Source organism: Tamandua tetradactyla, chromosome 2 (genome assembly GCF_023851605.1).
Source record: "Tamandua tetradactyla isolate mTamTet1 chromosome 2, mTamTet1.pri, whole genome shotgun sequence".
Classification (NCBI taxonomy): domain Eukaryota; kingdom Metazoa; phylum Chordata; class Mammalia; order Pilosa; family Myrmecophagidae; genus Tamandua; species Tamandua tetradactyla.
The window spans coordinates 62106360-62126787 of NC_135328.1; the positions used below are offsets into that span (position 1 = coordinate 62106360).

General features: G+C 37.9%; 1 protein-coding gene across 7 annotated transcripts in view; it reads left to right on the forward strand.

Annotated features, from left to right (window-relative positions):
• The window catches only part of UBAP2 (ubiquitin associated protein 2), a 169616-nt gene that overhangs the window by 125896 nt on the left and 23292 nt on the right, over positions 1-20428 (forward strand). For all 7 annotated transcript variants that reach the window (XM_077147906.1, XM_077147907.1, XM_077147909.1 and 4 more), the window contains 4 exons: positions 1531-1744; positions 6352-6626; positions 7261-7430; positions 8520-8733. In XM_077147906.1, coding sequence (XP_077004021.1) covers positions 1531-1744; positions 6352-6626; positions 7261-7430; positions 8520-8733 — 873 coding nt within the window. The remainder of the gene's footprint in view (positions 1-1530; positions 1745-6351; positions 6627-7260; positions 7431-8519; positions 8734-20428) is intronic.

The window sequence follows — 20428 nt, forward strand, 5'->3', positions numbered from 1 at the left end:
AGGAAGTTTAAGAGCTGGTGGGGCGATTGAAAGAACTGTGAACACAGACTTATAATATTCACTAGTGATAATTATTTTGGTTCTTTCCTTGTTGTGTTTACCTGAACTCTCCTGTTCAGAAAAGAATTTTTAATGTATATGATATAATTTTTCTCCTGTATGTACTCAAATCAAAGTTACATCTTAATAACATGGAAAATTGAATATGGAAACTTTTCATTGCTATCTTTCTTCCACTTTGCTTAGTCACTTCATGCTGCTGGCTGGGAGAGCTTGACATTTTTATTGTCATTGATGATGTATATGAGATGGTGTTTTAGTTTGCTAATGCCGCCAGAATGCAATATACCAGAAATGGAGTGGCTTTTATAAAAGAGATTTATTAAGTTAAAGTTTTCAATTCTAAGTCCTTAAAAATGTCCATACTAAGGGATCCATGTTAACATGGAAACGCTTGTACTTACATGTGCACTTGCATGCTTTTTTAATTAAAATTTTTTTTAAACATAACAAACAAGTACAAGCATTCCCATGTAAAAATAAATAAGTGGGCCACGGTGGCTCAGTGGCAGAGTTCTTGCACTGCATTTTTAAAAGTTTCCACATTGATTCAGATCGGTAGTTGGGATTGAGACGCGCTATGCTTAATGTTCTCTGGGTCAAGTCTATAGTCATTGACTCAGTGATTTCATTGTGTTATAAAGCACTTAGAGAGCATATCTGGTAAAATGTAGCTGATGCAGTATAGATATTATATAGGAAAGGAGAAAAAGAAGATAGCGTGATCTAGGAAACTCATTGAACAGGTGGACCTGAGCAGGACCTGAGAGGTGGACCTCTCAGCAACCTGAGAGATATTGGGAAGCACAAGCAAAGGATTTGGCGCAGTGGTGAGTAATGTTAGGACAACTGCTCTAATAGGGATAGATTCAGTGATTGAATGCCATAACTGCCTGGAAACCTACAATTTTATCCATACTTGAGTGTTTTGAACTTTTCTTGTAACAACTGAAACATTCCTTGGTTTTGAATATTTATTATGTTTTCATTTGTCAAGAATGTCTTTGTCATTTAATTCATGGTATACCTTACTTATTTATTTACTTATTTTTAAGTGGTATTTGATTGTGAACTTATAGCTTTACTTTTTTTTTTTTCTTTTTCTTTTTTTGCATGCGCAGGCACCAGGAATCGAACCCAGGTCTAGGGCATGGCGGGTGAGAATACTGCCACTGAGCCACTGTCGCACTGCCCACTTTTTTTCTTTTTAAATCAATTTCTTCAAACCCATGGTCAAATATTCTCCTTCCTTTTAATCTCTTATGTCAGATTTAGGAGAGATTGTTCAATTTATTCAGTCAGTTCTTGTTGCGTAGTATCATTTTTATGTAGAATTTTCTCGAGTGTTCCTAAGTAGCAATATTCTAGGTTATAGTTTTGGAAATACTTGTGAAAAATAATTGGCATGTTTTAAAGTGGGGGAGAACTCTTTGTATTGCTGAGAGTTTATGCTTTTCTTTCCCTTTAAAGTCATCCGTCCTTGGTTCAGGATTTGGAGAGATTGCACCTTCAAAAATGACAAACATTAACAGTTCCCAGATTTTGGATCAGTTGAAAGCTCCAAGTTTGGGCCAGTTTAGCACCACCCAGAGTTCACAACAGAAGAGTACGAATCCTCCCACACCCACTTCTTCTTGGGACCTCAAGCCCCCATCATCCCAGCCCTCAGTCCTCAGTCAATTTGGTAAGTATTGGTAATACTTCTTATGCTGGTTTGCCTTTAACAAAGGCATACTAAATATGCCATGCCAGGGACCCGGGTTTGATTCCCAGTGCCTGCCCATGCACGGGGCGGGGGGGTGGGGGACATATGAAAAGTATTTGCAAAGCATATATCTGATAAAGAACTTATATCCAAAATGTCTAAAATGCTTTAAAAACTCAACAATAAGAAAACCCAATTATAAGTGGGCCAAAGATCTGAACAGACACCTCACCAAAGAAGATACACAGATGATGTGATGCCTGTGAAAAATTGTTGCTGGAGATCATGTGTCACAAGGAAACTACAAAATAAGACAGCAGTTACCACTATACACCTTTTAGAATGGTTAAAATCCAAAACATTGACAGTGTCAAATTCTGGCGAAGATGTGGAACAGTAGAACATTTATTCATTGCTGTGGGAATGCAAGATGTAACCATCTGGAAGTTTCTTACAAAGCTAAACACAGATTTACCATATGATAAAGGAATCGTGTTCCTAGGTATTTACCCAAATGAGTTGAAAACTTTTATCCACACAGAAACCTGCACATTTATGTTGTAGCAGCTTTATACAAAAGGCCAAAAATTGAAAGACTTCAAGATGTCCTTGAGTAGGTGAAGGGATAAACAAACTGTGGTACATCCATACTGTAGAATATTCAGCTACAAAAAGAGATGAGCTAGAAGAAAAAAAAAGATGAACGTTAAAGAAATAGTTGAGGGGGAAGGTTGTGGATTAAGGCACCCCAGGACTCAGTTCTTCTATCTAGACAACTATTAAACAGGAAGCAACTGTCTGAAACAGCTATTTTGAAACTCTAGAGACCGGAATAAAGAATTTAAATTACTCTTTCCATGTTGCAGTTTCCATCACCCATTTTCCACTCTCATAGCAGGAAACCAGAGGGCCAAATCCCTGGCTAGCAGCTGCTAACATAAAGGGGCATAAAAATCCTCTTCCCCAAGAGCAGAGATGTGCACAGCCAATCATTGATCACAGTTTTTCATTGCAGATTTGAATCATTGGATCCTGGCCCTGAGGGCAGCTGTTGTTTCAACCCACCCAGATAAAGGCAGTGATAGCCATTGTTTCAGTGACAAATGTTGCATACCAATGCAAGGTGGTGGGCTGAGTGGGAATCCTGTATTTTAGGTATGATTGTTCTGTAAACCACAACTTTTCTAATAAAGAAAAACAAAGAGATGATTTATCAAGCTCCAGAAAGACACTGAGGACCATTAAATGTATATTCCTAAGTGGAACAAAAAGTTAGATACTGTATGATTCCAACTTTATGATGGAAAGGGCAAAATGATAGAGTGGAAAAATCAGTGGTTGCCAGGGACTCAGAGGGCCGAAGAACAGATGAGTAGACGGGAGGACAGAGCATTTTTGGACAAGTAAAACTATTTTGTATGATAGTGTTAAAGTGAATATATGATATGCATTTTGCCAAAATTCAAAGAACAGTTCAACACAAACCCTAATGTAAACTATGAACTTTAGTTAATAAGAATGTATCAATATTTGTTCATCGATTACAACAGATGTACCACATTACTATAAGATATTAATATTAGAAATTAGGGGGGTTATATAAGAACTCTTTACTTTCTACATAATTTTTCTGTAAACCCTAAACAACTCTAAAAATTAATCTATTAAAAAAAATCAAGGAGACTATCAACCAAGTAGAAAAATATTAAAGGATTTAAGTATATGAAATGTTGCTTAACTACACTTACATCATTTTAATTAGCGTTTCTTTTATACTGTTTTCATCCATTAGGCTGGGAAAGATAAAAATTTGGCCTTAATGTGTGTGTGTTAAAAAGGGTGTTTCCATGTATGGAATTTGTGTGGGTAAAGATTTGTCAATAAAAATATTAGAATACACTCCCCCTTTTTTTAATGGATAGCAATTTTGAAATGTTTGTCAAAATTTAAAATTCAAAATTCACTCTGAACTACCACCCCTATTTTAGGAATTGATCCACATGAGAAAAATATCTTACATACAGATAATATTCATTCTAGAATTATTTTTAATAACGAAAGATTGGAAAATCTACAAGTCCCATTAATGTAGTACTGGTGTACTAGTTGTTGAAAACGATACCTTTGTACTCTAGATTACTATACAGTGATAAAAATAAATACAGATCTCTCCAGCATTGGTGTGGTACAGTCTCTAAAAATGAAATATTTTGGGAGAAAAGCAAGATGTAGAATGGTATTTAGTATATAGGTATGTTTGAGGAAAATTGTAAAATAAAAAATAAACACACGGGGCTGGGTGGGGAAGGCCCGGCGCTCCTGCTAGACCCGCCAGGCCTCCAAGATCGCGGCCGGAGGGCTCAGGTCTTTGGGAAGCAATGCCCTCCGGTGCCCCCCTTCCTTCTCTCGCCCTGCGGCCAAAATCCGGATCCTGGAAAGGTCTTTCCTGCAAACTTTCTCCCCTACCTTGTCTTCCCAGGCCTTTCTGCCGCCCGTTTGAGGGAAACCCAGGGAGGGGGCCACAGGGCTGTTTCAGGATCGGGCAAAACTCCACCCCTGCCCCGCGGTTGTAATTGAAGTGTTACCTATGTCTGAAAAGGCAAGTATTGTAAGTGCTCGGCTGAAAACTTAAAAACACCCGTGGCACCAGTGTCCTCCCAGACCGGGAAATGGGACCTGGGTTGGCAAGCTCTTTCCACTTCGCAGCCGCCAGCGGGAGGGAGGAGTCGCGATGGGTATTGCTTTGACGTTCAGAGGCGCAACAACCGCTTATTAAAACAACAGCGACAACAAAAAAGCCCAACAACATCCTTTTCTGGAGGGTTGGCGATCGGGCTCCCACCAGGTATTGATCACGCTCTGGATGGAGCCTGTTCGAGTTGGACGGAGTTAGGACCTGGTTGGGAGAGCTGGGGGCGAGGACTAGAAATGTTAAGTGGACGGGATAGAAAATGCTATAGTAGTTCAGTGCCGGAAGAGGGGATCTCCGGGCTGCAGGCTTGGGACGGGTAGAGGAACTTGGAGCTTACAGGCCGGATGTGGAAAAGAGCATCAAGCCTTCCTGGGAAAGGGTGGAGTTAGTTCTTCACTGTACCCTGCCTTTGCCTCCTTCCTTTTCAGCTGCACGATTGTAATTAACAGAGTCATTAGATGTTGAGGTGACAAACCAGGAAATCCAAGCTCATGTTGGGGCCACGGTTTTCATGACCCCAGGTCCAATGTCTAGGGCTACACCTGGTGTTGAGTGGCTGCAGGGGCCAATAGGAGAAACAATTTGCCTCCCAGGAAACGCTTTTGGGCCCCTCTGTTCATTCAGTAAACATTTGTGAAGTGTCCTTCACCTGCCCAGCTCCGTGTTGGGAGAGGGGAAATTCGGTGCCTGGAATGGGGCCACCCAAGCAAGTCCTAAGTAGGCAGGCACAGATCCCGTGCAGAGAGCCCATCACCACACGAGGGAGCAGCCTTATTTCCCCGTGCAGGGTGAGTGGGTGGTAGGCCTTCTCCGCCCTATTTTCTCACATCTGCATGCTGCTTTGTTCCTACCCCATAGAACTTCGCATTTCATTCTCTCCGTTTTCCTCCTAAAGTCTGGACTCGGGACAGAAAGCTGAGCTCGACTGTGACCTTGATTGGTTTAAAACAAATCTCTGAACCTCGGTTTTCCTCCTTCACAAATGGGGACAAGGATAGAATTGAGGTTTGAATGAGATAGGGTTGAGGTTTAATGGAGGTTTGAATGGCAGCCGGAGCCTAGCAGGTTATTATAGTCCTCAGCGTTTGTCACCACAGGGATGGAGTTCCATTTGCCTGATTAATGATGGACATGAGCTGAAAAACATCAAAAAAAAAAAAAAAGGATGGATGGGTGGATCTGTGTGATAAAGCAAGTAGAGTGATGTGTCCATGGCCCACTGTAGGTGGTGGCTAGTGGGTATTTCACTATAGTATTTATTCTGCTTTCCCATATGTGTGGAAATTTTCATAATAAAATGTTGCGGGGTGGGGGGAGAGGGGGAGCGCAGAGAGGCGGAGATTTTAGCATAAAAATAAATAAATAAACACGTATTTTAGTGTTTACATCTGTGGTGTTGGTATGAATTTGGGGGACAGTGGTAGAAGGGAGATATTTCCATCATACACATTCTTGTACCTTTTGAATTTTTTACATTCACATGTATTAGTAACTAAAAATTTAATACTTTTCAAAAATTAAGTATAAAATCTATAAAACAAAGTTATATTTCTCTGTTAACTAAAAGCTGTGTGTGTGTGACACCTTGATGCTGTCCTTGGACCCTACCCTTTGAGCTTTAGCATGAAGTGTATCTCTTCTCTGAAATGGAAATTAGGTACAAACACATTCAAGCATCTTTTCCATTTTATGCTGTACCAGTTATCAACATGTATGATATGCTGGTTATCACATACATGTATGATGTGCTTCTGGGATTCAGCTAAAATATGGTTGGGAGAAACTGGGGGTAACTATAACTCTTCACTATCAGTAATGATGGAAGGGGTTGTCCTAAGTCTGTGCTCCTTCATACTTGATTTTTTATCTTTTATTCTTCTTTTATACTTCTTAGACTTCAAATCTCAGCCTGAGCCATCCCCAGTTCTAAGCCAGTTGAGCCAGCGACAACAGCACCAGACCCAGGCAGCTGCTGTTCCTCTGCCTGGGTTGGAGTCCTTTCCTTCCCAGGTAAAATTCCGAGAACCAACACCCGGAGAGAGTACCTCCACTGTGAATAAGCTTTTGCAGCTTCCCAGGATGACTGTTGAAAACGTAGCTGTGTCTGTCCACCAACCGCAGTCCAAACACATCAAGCTCCCTAAGCGGCGGATACCTCCAACTTCTAAGGTGGGCATTCCATTTTGAAGTCACAGTCCCACAGTTGGATTTATTTTAACATCTAGCTCAATTAGTGGGTTAGTAAGTCCCAGAAATGGTATGTGGTAGATTCCAAGCATGTAGCTTACTGCTCTAGGAGGAATCAGTTATGGATATGTGCTGAAAGCTGGTAACCCTTAATTCACCAGGAACATCCAGCTAAGAGCCTCTGCGACTCTTGTGTATTTAACTGTTTGCTGTGATTGCAGGGTGGATAATAGTTCTGTCATACACAGAGCATGGTTCTTTGACCATGTTTTGCTTTCATCAGTGTTAGGTACTGAAATTAGAGCAGTCTGCTCAGTGCCCATTCTCCTCTCCCACCCATTTAGCCTCCATGCTCTTCCAATCTGTTGTTTTAAGAAGCAGCAGGTGGCATTACCACAATCCAGTCCCCTGTTGACTTCTACTTTTTCTTTACTCATTTCCCTTTTCTCTCTCTTTTGAAAATCCCATTACTTTTTCCTTTCTTTTCCCTCAGGCCTGCCAGTAGTAGTAGTGGTGCCCTGTGCCTTGGAGAACCCAGTTGCTTTTTAGGCTCTGTGTAGGTCTTGGGGACTTGAAATATCTGACCCCTCTTTTGATTTGACGGCTTTGCTTTCAGATCCCAGTATCTGCAGTGGAAATGCCTGGTTCAGCAGATGTCACAGGATTAAATGTTCAGTTTGGTGCCCTGGAATTTGGATCAGAACCTTCTCTGTCTGAATTTGGATCAGTTCCAACCAGCGAAAATAGTAAACAGATTCCCATCAGCTTGTATTCTAAATCTCTAAGGTATACAACTTACCGCTTCTCTGCTTTTGACTGAATTAAGTCCTTTGTTTACAAAAAAAAAAAAAAAATCAAAATGGAAGCTAAGAAATTGTTTGGCAGAGACAGTATATCCTGTGGTAATGGGTTTGTGCCATCACTATCTAATTGCAGAAATTTTTCGTCAACCCAAAAGAAACCTGTAACTGTTAGCATTCAATTCCAGTTTCCCTCTCTCCTATCTCCTGGCAACCACTAATTTACATCTATCTCTGTATTTGCCTATTCTGAACATTTCGTATAAAGGAAATCAAGCATTATGAGGCCTTTTGTGTCTGGCTTCTTTTACTTAGCATAGTCTTTGCAAGGTTCATTTGTGTTGTAGTATGTATCAATCAGGGTATTATTTCCTTTTATTTTTGGCTGAATAATATTTCATTGAATAGTTATTTCATATTTTGTTTATTCATTTACCAGTTGATAGACATTTGGGATTGTTTTCACTTTTTGGCTATTATGAATCATGCTGCTTTGAATATTCTGGTAAAATTTTTTGTCTGATTATGTATCTGCACTTCTCTTGGGTATATACTTAGGAATAGAAACGCTGTGTCATACAGTAAATTTATATTTTATTGTTTGAGGCATTGCCAAACTGTTTTCTACTATGGCTATACCATTTTAGCTTCCCACTAGTTATGGATGAATAAATTTATGAAGTAAATTCTATACTTGTTATTTTCCTTTGATGTAATATTTTATTAATAGAGAATCTCACAAATTGAGATTTTTATCAGCTGACTTTTCCACTTTCCAGAAACAAAAACCTGATATTTGTTTGGGTTCCTTTCTAAGACACGCAGATTCGTTAAGAATTTTTTATGTCTTCTGCCTGTCAATGATATTAGGTAGGCCTAATTTGGGAGTAAAAATTCAGATTATCAGTTGCATCTTTAATATAATGAAATAATATAATAGTAAAAATTTGTAGTTATGCACATGTTTATTTAATTTTAGAATATGACAATGAAGTGATGAATTAGTTCTGTTTCAAGAAGCTGTATTAACTGACAGGAATTTACTGGGATGTGTATATACCTTTTGCATTTTTAGTGATCCTTCGAATACCTCTTTACCGATGACCAGTGCAGTACAGGACTCCACCTATACAACTTCTGTTGTTACCTCCTCCAGTCTGACGAGCTCATCCTTGAGCTCCTCTAGTCCCATAACAGCGTCATCCTCCTATGACCAGAGTTCTGTGCATAACAGGATCGTATACCAAAGCTGTGTGAGTCCATCAGAATCAGCTCCAGGAACCATCACGGTAAATGGTGTTCAGGTTTCCTCTCTTAGAAAAATCCTATTTTATAACTCAGTGTGTGATTTTCCTTATAGAAATTGGCTGACCTTTTGAGTTGGATCCTCATAGTTTGTTGTTATATAACCTCAAAGTGAAAGAGGTTCCTTTTGGTTATAGTGGTTATCTCATGTGAAACTTGTTTTTCTAGCACTCTTGCATACGAGTACTTGAAGGTACCCCCAAACAAGCATACTTTATTGAGAAAACCAAGACTATTTAGAATAAGTGTTTTGGCTCTGGTGCTGTATAGTTTTGCCCAGTCTGATGATGGTCACTTCTCCGAATGCTTCTTTTTCAGGGGTTAGGTGGTAGAGGGGTTGGGGTGTTGGGGGTGGTGGTGCATGGGTTGGGATTGAACCTGGGTTTCCTACATAGCAAGCAAGACTTCTACCCAAATGCTTCTTGTACCACTCTCTCACTCCTTTTCCTTGACTGCATATTGTTCTCTATCATTAGCTGTGGTATGTTAAAATTAGGTTATTCCTTCCCTAGCTTTTGTTAATAGTACTGGACTGGGTTAAAGAAATCAGGTGTCTTCCTATGTTTCTTAAGTCCTACCTTGGTAATCCCATCTGTCCTTTTAGAGGATTACTAGCTGCATATCTGTTTGTCCTTGTCAGTCAACCAATTTTCTAGCTTATGCCTTTCTTCTTTCCTGCAAGGGTTGTGCAGGAGTTTATTCTAGACAAGGCCTTCAACTCTTGTTGAGTTCTGTGATACTGGTAGAATGATTTATCATGTCCTGTCCTGGGTTTGGCCTTATTTACGTGTTCTGTCTCTGAACTAGAGGTGTACAAATATCTCCTGAGAATCTTAGAAAACCTAAAATGCATACAACAGAAAATGTGCTCAAATTTTTACTAGGACAACTCAACTGTTTTTATATAATCTTCATGTTTGTGTAACTATTTAAAATAAAAAGAAAATTTTAACTCATCCTAGTAATACTTAAACATCTTTGCCTTGCAGGGAATTAAAATATTATAATTTTTAATATTTTAAATTTATATTTTTTATGATTTTATATAACTGCTCCAAACCACTGTGGATAGTTTGGGTCTATCCTTCTACCCTTGAGTCCTTTGTCCACATTTCTTATGAGATTGAAATCAGTGTGCACATGAAGGGATTTTCTGGGGTGATGGTAATGCTGTCTCGATGGGAATTTGGTTTACACGAGTGCTCTAGTTTGCTAGCTGCTGGAATGCAATATACCAGAAACAGAATGGCTTTTAAAAAGGGAAATTGAATGAGTTGCTAGTTTACAGATCTAAGGCCGAGAAAATGTCCCAATTAAAACAAGTCTATAGAAATGTCCAATCAAAGGCATCCGGGGAAAGATACTTTGGTTCAAGAAGGCCGATGAAGTTCAGGGTTTCTCTCTCATCTGGAAAGGCACATAGCGAACACAGTCAGGGCTTCTCTCTCAGCTGGAAGGGCACATGGCAGACACGGCATCATCTGCTAGCTTACTCTCCTGGCTTCTGGTTTCATGAAGCCCCCCGGGAGGCGTTTCCCTTCTTCATCTCCAAAGGTTGCTGGCTCATGGACTCTCTGCTTTGTGGTGCTACAGCATTCTCTGCTCTCTCTGAGTCTCTCATTCCAAAATGTTTCCTCTTTTATAGGACTTCAGAAACTAATCAAGACCCACTCAAATGGGTGGAGACATGTCATCCCCTAATCCAGTTTAACAACCATTCTTAACTAAATCACATCAACCAGGGAGATGATCTCATTACAGTTTCAAATATACAGTATTGAATAGGGATTATTCTACCTTTAAGAAATGGGATTTATATTAAAACATGGCTTTTCTTAGGGGGCATACTTCCTTTCAAACCAGCACACACGAGTGTGTGCGCTTGTTAAAATTCATGAAGTAGTACACTTCAGATTTGTGTATTTCATTGTGTGTTAATTTTACCTTAAAAAAAAAAAAGCACGATAAATATAGAGTCAGAATGTAGAATATAGAATACCAGAGGATGGGGTGGGCAATTAAGACTTAAAATTAAGTACAAGGTTCCTGTTTGGAATGATGGAAATGTTTAGGTCATGGATGGTGGTGATGGTAGCATAATATTATGAACCCAGTTAACAACATCGAAATATATATCTTGATGTGATTAGAAGGGGAGTAGATTTTTCATATGATAACAGAATAAATATTTAAAGAAAAGTCTGTGGAACTACACTCTATAGACACTGAACCTTAAGTTAAGCCATGGGCTATAGTTAACAGTACAGTTATAAAAATATAGTGTCATAAATTGTACCAAATGTTCCATACCAATGCAAGGTGTTGTTGGTGGGTAGTATATGAGAATCTTGTGTTTTATGCATGATTGTTTTGTAAACCTACAACTTCTTTAATAAAAAATAAATAAATAAACAAATACTGAACTTTAGATGATGTCATTCTGAAATACACTAATGTCTGCAAGCATACTTTGAAATGCAACAATAAAAAAGGAGAGTGATTGAGGGATGAATAGATTAGATGGATCCATAGTTACAAAGCAAATAGAGCAAGATGTTAATTATAGCATCTGGTTAATAGGGTATGTGTGTTCACTATAAAATTCTTACAAGTTATCTGTGTGTTTAAAAGTGTTCTTTTTTTAAAAAATTTTATTAATAAAGCCAATCAGCATACAATATGAACATTCTTTTTTCATCACATAGTTGTATATTCATCATGATCATTTCTTAGAACATTTGCATCAATTCAGAAAAAGAAATAAAAAGAAAACAAAAATAAATTCATCTATACCATACCCCTTACCCCTCCCACTCATTGATACACTAGCATTTCAAACTACTAAATTTATTTTGACATTTGTTCCCCCTAGTATTTATTCATTTCTAATCCATATGTTTTACTCATCTGTCTGTAAGGTAGATAAAAGAAGCATCAAACACATGGTTTTCACAATCACACGGTCACATTGCAAAAGCTGTATCATTATACAATCATTTTCAAGAAACATGGTTATTGGAACACAACTCTATATTTTCAGGCAGTTCCCTTCAGCCTCTCTGTTACACCTTAACTAAAAAAGTGATATCTATTTAATGCGTAAGAATACCCTCCAGGATTACCTCTTGACTCGGTTTGGAATCTCTCAGCCATTGACACTTTATTTTGTCTCATTTCTCTCTTCCCCGTTTTGGTCAAGGTTTTCTCAATCCCTTGGTGCTGAGTCCCAGCTCATTCTAGGGTTTCTGTCCCACGTTGCCAGAAAAGTCCACACCTCTGGGAGTCATGTTCCTCTCTATGTGGGAGGGCAGTGAGTTTGTTTGTCGGATTGGCTGAGAGAGAGACCACATCTGAGCCACGAAAGAGGTTCACTTGGGGGTGACTCTTAGGCCTAATTTTAATTAGGCTTAGCCTATCCTTTGTGGGATTAAGTTTCATATGAACAAACCCCAAGAGTGGGGGCTCAGCCTATTGCTTTGTCCCCACTGCTTGTGAGAATATCAAGAATTCTCCACTTGGGGATGTTGAATTTTCCCCCTTTCTCACCATTCCCCCAAGGGGACTTTGCAAATACTTTTTTACTCACTGTTCAAATGCTTCTGGGATTTATCGAGGCATCACTCTGGACAAACCTACAAAAATCTCATGCCGTATTCAAGGTTCCATGTACTTATGGTGTTCAATTAAGCTGTCCACACAAGTTATAATAGGAAATACACTAGTCAAAATACGAATTTTGTACCAAATAAACATTTTTTGTTTTAGTCTCACACATAAGTTAAAGTTTTAAAATATTAATTACCATCTGTTTTCAACACCCTGCATTATTGACATTTCTTTGTTCTTCCTCATGCAAAACATTTTAAAATTTGTACATTTGTCACAATCATTATATACTCTAGGCATTCCTAGAGTTTGAAAATGTTCTTAAATAATGTCTTGGGGGCGGGCCACAGTGGCTCAGCAGGCAGAGTTCTCACCTGCCATGCCAGAGACCTGAGTTTAAATCTTGGTGCCTGCCCAAAGTGGGGGAAAAAAATGTGGCTTCCTTGAGGCTAGTTTTCATCAACAGGATAATTGATAATCCTTTGAGTAAAATCCAAACCCTTGCCCCCACAAGGACTCCTCTCACACAAACAAACTCATATACATATTCAGTGCCACGCCTCACTCTAAGCAGTCCATGTTCAGAATACTGCAGAAATGCTGGCAATTTAGGAAATTACCATACCAGAGCCAATGGATGACCAAGTGAGCACTCTTCTATTTAATGTGCTTTGTAACCTTTTGATCCTTCCTGGCTGTGTTTGAGTCAAAGAGTCTTGTGTTTAATAAGGGCACAGTGACTGAGAATACTAAGAAGATATAGAAAACTCAGTAATGATAGTGTTTTTTTAAGGATCTTTTTTGAAGTTATGCCACCCTACTACCAAACTCACAGGCTAGACCAGAATCGCAGAATATATTAGCAGACTTAGAATGGAACTGAAGTGTCCACGATTTGTTTTTTTCCACCATTCCCTTTACCTAAACATTCTGAAAAATCTTGTATGCTCTGGTCATCTTTGTTCTATGTTGTTTTTGTTTGTTTGTTTGAGGGGGGTGGTTGGAAATGTGGGTATCTAGAATACCTACAGATTAAAATTGTCTTTTCAGGAACTGTTTGACAGATAACTAGTTATACTCTGTGGCTTGAAAGATGGGTACTAAACCAAGGAAAACCATGAGCACTGTACAGATCTCAAGGGTAGGGGCTGTTCTTTGTTTCATTTTTAATTTTTATTTCAGTAACCTATATATAACATAAAATTTTCCGTTTTGACCACTTTAATGTATACAGTTCAGTGGTATTAATTACATTCACAGTGTTGGTCTGTGAATGCCATCACCATGTTCCATTACCACAATTTTTAAGGACTTTATTCATGTAACATTTCTTAAGTAATCAGGACAACTTTGTATATACTGTACAACCTTAGAATATTGAGACCCTGATTATTTAAGTACCGAGCTCCACACCCCTATGTCTTCTGGCCCAGTCTAGTCCCCTTCACCACACTCTTTTTCTTGCTTTTGGCCCATTTCCTACTCTAGACTTTGGCCCTCATGACAAGCATTTCAGCTTTGTGCAGCATGACTTGCCAGGTGCCTGCTGACTGACCTGAATAACGTGACTGAGAAGAAACTGGTGGATTCATTATCAAAATATCCACCTCAGAACATGGTTGGCCTTTAAATCATTATGTAGAGCTTTTCATTTTAGCTATTTAGTCCTAATTGGTAATTTTTTCCTGTAGCTCTGCAGGTAAATCTTAAAATTCAAATTTCTACCTGTATATTCTCATCTGTTTGCTAGATAAGTCTATCTAGATTCTCCTTTCACAATTGTTAGATTCCTTCCTCCCACTGGTGACTGGGTCACAGGGACCATGTCTTTAACATTAATCCCTTCTTCTCTCCAACAAATGTCTGTCCTTCGTTTGCTGTCTTATTTCAGGCATGATGGTTAGCCTTACCCTCACATCATATCATCGTTCACACAGCTGCATATTCACTTTCCTTGGAGTTTTAAAATATACAGCCACAGTTACAAAAGTTGAGACAAATAGTTCAGTGGTGGTTTAGTGTAAAAAACAATAGCATCTCCTGCCCTACAGATTGTTCCCCACCTTCAGCCCTTTTGCTTCCTAGGTGGCCTTTTTTTTTTTTTTTTTTTCTGTATGTGGGCCAATTTTCTTGTTATCTCCATGTTGTGCAGTATTGTGCTGAATATATTAGTATTCCTTGATTGTCCATTCTGGTTTTAGGCATTATTGATTGAATTGCCATTGTGGAAAAGCACTTCCAACCTCACCCATTTCTCTATTTTCTGAAGAGCTGTCGTAAGATTGAACTCCTTTCTGCTTTAAATATTTGGTAGATTTTACTGGTAAAGCCATTTACTAGACCAGGAGTTTTCTTTGTGGGAAGATTTGTAACTACAAATTTAATTTCTTTAATTGATAAAGGGCTGTTCAGGCTGTGTCTTCTGTATATCAAGGAATTTGCCCATTTCATCTTTGTTAAATTTACTGATACACAGTTTTTATGATATTTCAGTGGCTATAGGATCTGTAGTGGTATCGTCTCCTCTTTTATTCCTGATATTGGCAAATTAGCTGGTATTTGTAAAGCAGCCTAAGATGGCATAGGGCAGAATTCAAAACTGACAAAGGAGCTAGAAATTTAGGTTGGGGCATATACTCAGGCAAAAATGTCAGAATTCTCATATCGTTTCTTTTTTTTTTTTTTTTTTTTTAATTTTTTTATTAACGGAAAGAAAAAAAAAAAGAAATTAACACAACATTTAGAAATCATACCATTCTACATATGCACTCAGTAATTCTTAACATCATCACATAGATGCATGATCATTGTTTCTTAGTACATTTGCATCGGTTTAGAGGAACTAGCAACACAACAGAAAAAGATGCATGATCATTGTTTCTTAGTACATTTGCATCGGTTTAGAGGAACTAGCAACACAACAGAAAAAGATATAAAATGTTAATATAAAGAAAAGAAATAAAAGTAGTAGTAATAGTAAAAAACAACAACAACAAACAAACCAAAGAGCAAACAAAAACAAAAAAAACCCTATAGCTCAGATGCAGCTTCATTCAGTATTTTAACATGATTACTTTACAATTAGGTATTATTGTGCTGTCCATTTTTGAGTTTTTGTATCTAGTACTGTTGCACAGTCTGTATCCCTTCAGCTTCAATTACCCATTGTCTTACCATGTTTCTAACTCCTGCTGAACTCTGTTCCCAATGACATATTTCAAGTTTATTCTCGAATGTCCGTTCACATCAGTGGGACCATACAGTATTTGTCCTTTAGTTTTTGGCTGGATTCACTCAGCATAATATTCTCTAGGTCCATCCATGTTATTACATGGTTCATAAGTTTATCTTGTCTTAAAGCTGCATAATATTCCATCGTATGTATATACCACAGTTTGTTTAGCCACTCTTCTGTTGATGGAGATTTTGGCTGTTTCCATCTCTTTGCAATTGTAAATAACGCTGCTATAAACATTGGTGTGCAAATGTCCGTTTGTGTCTTTGCCCTTAAGTCCTTTGAGTAGATACCTAGCAATGGTATTGCTGGGTCGTATGGCAATTCTATATTCAGCTTTTTGAGGAACCGCCAAACTGCCTTCCACAGTGGTTGCACCCTTTGACATTCCCGCCAACAGTGGATAAGTGTGCCTCTTTCTCCGCATCCTCTCCAGCACTTGTCATTTTCTGTTTTGTTGATAATGGCCATTCTGGTGGGTGTGAGATGATATCTCATTGTGGTTTTGATTTGCATTTCTCTAATGGCCAGGGACATTGAGCATCTCTTCATGTGCCTCTTGGCCATCTGTATTTCTTCTTCTGGTAGGTGTCTGTTTAAGTCTTTTTCCCATTTTGTAATTGGGTTGGCTGTCTTTTTGTTGTTGAGTTGAATAATCTCTTTATAAATTCTGGATACTAGACCTTTATCTGATATGTCGTTTCCAAATATTGTCTCCCATTGTGTAGGCTGTCTTTCTACTTTCTTGATGAAGTTCTCTGATGCACAAAAGTGTTTAATTTTGAGGAGCTCCCATTTATTTATTTCCTTCTTCAGTGTTCTTGCTTTAGGTTTAAGGTCCATAAAACCCCCTCCAGTTGTAAGATCCATAAGATATCTCCCAACATTTTCCTCTGTTTTATGGTCTTAGACCTAATGTTTAGATCTTTGATCCATTTTGAGTTAACTTTTGTATAGGGTGTGAGAGATGAGTCTTCTTTCATTCTTTTGCATATGGATATCCAGTTCTCTAGGCACCATTTATTGAAGAGACTGTTCTGTCCCAGGTGAGTTGGCTTGACTGCCTTATCAAAGATCAAATGTCCATAGATGAGAGGGTCTATATCTGAGCACTCTATTCGATTCCATTGGTCGATATATCTATCTTTATGCCAATACCATGCTGTTTTGACCACTGTGGCTTCGTGATATACCTTAAAGTCAGGCAGCGCGAGACCTCCAGCTTCGTTTTTTTTCCTCAAGATGTTTTTAGCAATTCGGGGTACCCTGCCCTTCCAGATAAATTTGCTTATTGGTTTTTCTATTTCTGAAAAATAAGTTGTTGGGATTTTGATTGGTATTGCATTGAATCTGTAAATCAATTTAGGTAGGATTGACATCTTAACTATATTTAGTCTTCCAATCCATGAACACGGTATGCCCTTCCATCTATTTAGGTCTTCTGTGATTTCTTTTAACAGTTTTTTGTAGTTTTCTTTATATAGGTTTTTTGTCTCTTTGGTTAAATTTATTCCTAGGTATTTTATTCTTTTAGTTGTGATTGTAAATGGGATTTGTTTCTTGATTTCCGCCTCAGCTTGTTCATTACTAGTGTATAGAAAAGCTACAGATTTTTGAATGTTGATCTTGTAGCCTGCTACTTTGCTGTACTCATTTATTAGCTCTAGTAATTTTGTTGTGGATTTTTCTGGGTTTTCTACATATAGTATCATATCGTCTGCAAACAGTGATAGTTTTACTTCTTCCTTTCCAATTTTGATGCCTTGTATTTCTTTTTCTTGCCTAATTGCTCTGGCTAGAACTTCCAACACAATGTTGAATAATAGTGGTGATAGTGGACATCCTTGTCTTGTTCCTGATCTTAGGGGGAAAGTTTTCAATTTTTCCCCATTGAGGATGATATTAGCTGTGGGTTTTTCATATATTCCCTCTATCATTTTAAGGAAGTTCCCTTGTATTCCTATCTTTTGAAGTGTTTTCAGCAGGAAAGGATGTTGAATCTTGTCAAATGCCTTCTCTGCATCAATTGAGATGATCATGTGATTTTTCTGCTTTGATTTGTTGATATGGTGTATTACATTAATTGATTTTCTTATGTTGAACCATCCTTGCATACCTGGGATGAATCCTACTTGGTCATGATGTATAATTCTTTTAATGTGTTGTTGGATACGATTTGCTAGAATTTTATTGAGGATTTTTGCATCTGTATTCATTAGAGAGATTGGTCTGTAGTTTTCTTTTTTTGTAATATCTTTGCCTGGTTTTGGTATGAGGGTGATGTTGGCTTCATAGAATGAATTAGGTAGTTTTCCCTCCACTTCGATTATGTGGAAGAGTTTGAGGAGAGTAGGTACTAATTCTTTCTGGAACGTTTGGTAGAATTCACATGTGAAGCCGTCTGGTCCTGGACTTTTCTTTTTAGGGAGCTTTTGAATAACTAATTCAATCTCTTTACTTGTGATTGGTTTGTTGAGGTCGTCTATTTCTTCTTGAGTCAAAGTTGGTTGTTCATGTCTTTCCAGGAACCTGTCCATTTCATCTAAACTATTGTATTTATTAGCGTAAAGTTGTTCATAGTATCCTGTTATTACCTCCTTTATTTCTGTGAGGTCAGTAGTTATGTCTCCTCTTTCATTTCTAATCTTATTTATTTGCATCCTCTCTCTTCTTCTTTTTGTCAATCTTGCTAAGGGCCCATCAATCTTGTTGATTTTCTCATAGAACCAACTTCTGGTCTTATTGATTTTCTCTATTGTTTTCATGTTTTCAATTTCATTTATTTCTGCTCTAATCTTTGTTATTTCTTTCCTTTTGCTTGCTTTGGGATTAGTTTGCTGTTCTTTCTCCAGTTCTTCCAAGTGGACAGTTAATTCCTGCATTTTTGCCTTTTCTTCTTTTCTGATAAAGGCATTTAGGGCAATAAATTTCCCTCTTAGCACTGCCTTTGCTGCGTCCCACAAGTTTTGATATGTTGTGTCTTCATTTTCATTTGCCTCTAGGTATTTACTAATTTCTCTTGCAATTTCTTCTTTGACCCACTTGTTGTTTAAGAGTGTGTTGTTGAGCCTCCATGTATTTATGAATTTTCTGGCACTCTGCCTATTATTGATTTCCAACTTCATTCCTTTATGATCCGAGAAAGTGTTGTGTATGATTTCAATATTTTTAAATTTGTTAAGACTTGCTTTGTGATCTAGCATATGGTCTATCTTTGAGAATGATCCATGAGCACTTGAAAAAAAGGTGTATCCTGCTGTTGTGGGATGTAATGTCCTATAAATGTCTGTTAAGTCAAGTTCATTTATAGTAATATTCAGGTTCTCTATTTCTTTATTGATCCTCTGTGTAGATGTTCTGTCCATTGATGAGAGTGGTGAATTGAAGTCTCCAACTATTATGGTAGATGTGTCTATTTCCCTCTTCAGTGTTTGCAGTGTATTCCTCACGTATTTTGGGGCATTCTGGTTCGGTGCGTAAATATTTATGACTGTTATGTCTTCTTGCTTAATTGTTCCTTTTAATAGTATATAGTGTCCTTCTTTGTCTCTTTTAACTGTTTTACATTTGAAGTCTAATTTGTTAGATATTAGTATAGCCACTCCTGCTCTTTTCTGGTTGTTGTTTGCATGAAATATCTTTTCCCAACCTTTCACTTTCAACCTATATTTATCTTTGGGTCTAAGATGTGTTTCCTGTAGACAGCATATAGATGGATCCTGTTTTTTAATCCATTCTGCCAGTCTATGTCTTTTAATTGAGGAATTCAGTCCATTGACATTTAGAGTTATTACTGTTTGGATAATATTTTCCTCTACCATTTTGCCTTTTGTATTATATATATCATATTTGACTTTCCTTCTTTCTACACTTTTCTCCATGTCTCTCTCTTCTGTCTTTTTGTATCTGAGTCTAGTGTTTCCTTTAGTATTTCTTGTAGAGCTGGTCTCTTGGTCACAAATTCTCTTAGTGACTTTTTGTCTGAGAATGTTTTAATTTCTCCCTCATTTTTGAAGGACAATTTTGCTGGATATAGGAGTCTTGGCTGGCAGTTTTTCTCTTTTAGTAACTTAAATATATCATCCCACTGTCTTCTAGCTTCCATGGTTTCTGCTGAGAAATCTACACATAGTCTTATTGGGTTTCCCTTGTATGTGACGGATTGTTTTTCTCTCGCTGCCTTCAAGATCCTCTCTTTCTCTTTGACCTCTGACATTCTAACTAGTAAGTGTCTTGGGGAACGCCTATTTGTGTCTAATCTCTTTGGGGTGCGCTGCACTTCTTGGATCTGTAATTTTAGGTCTTTCATAAGAGTTGGGAAATTTTCAGTGATAATTTCTTCCATTAGTTTTTCTCCTCCTTTTCCCTTCTCTTCTCCTTCTGGGATACCCACTACACGTATATTTGTACGGTTCACATTGTCCTTGAGTTCCCTGATACCTTGTTCAAATTTTTCCATTCTTTTCCGGATAGTTTTTGTTTCTTTTTGGAATTCAAGATGTTTCATCCTCCAAATCACTAATTCTATCTTCTGTTTCTTTAAATCTGTCGTTGTAGGTATCCATTGTTTTTTCCATCTTTTCTACTTTATCTTTTACTTCCATAAGTTCTGTGATTTGTTTTTTCAGCTTTTCTATTTCTTCTTTATGTTCAGCCCATGTCTTCTTCATGTCCTCCCTCAATTTATCGATTTCGTTTTTGAAGAGGTTTTCCATTTCTGTTCGTATATTCAGCATTAGTTGTTTCAGCTCCTGTATCTCATTTGAACTATTGGTTTCTTCGTTTGACTGGGCCATGTGTTCAATTTTCTGAGCGTGATCCGTTATCTTCTGCTGGCG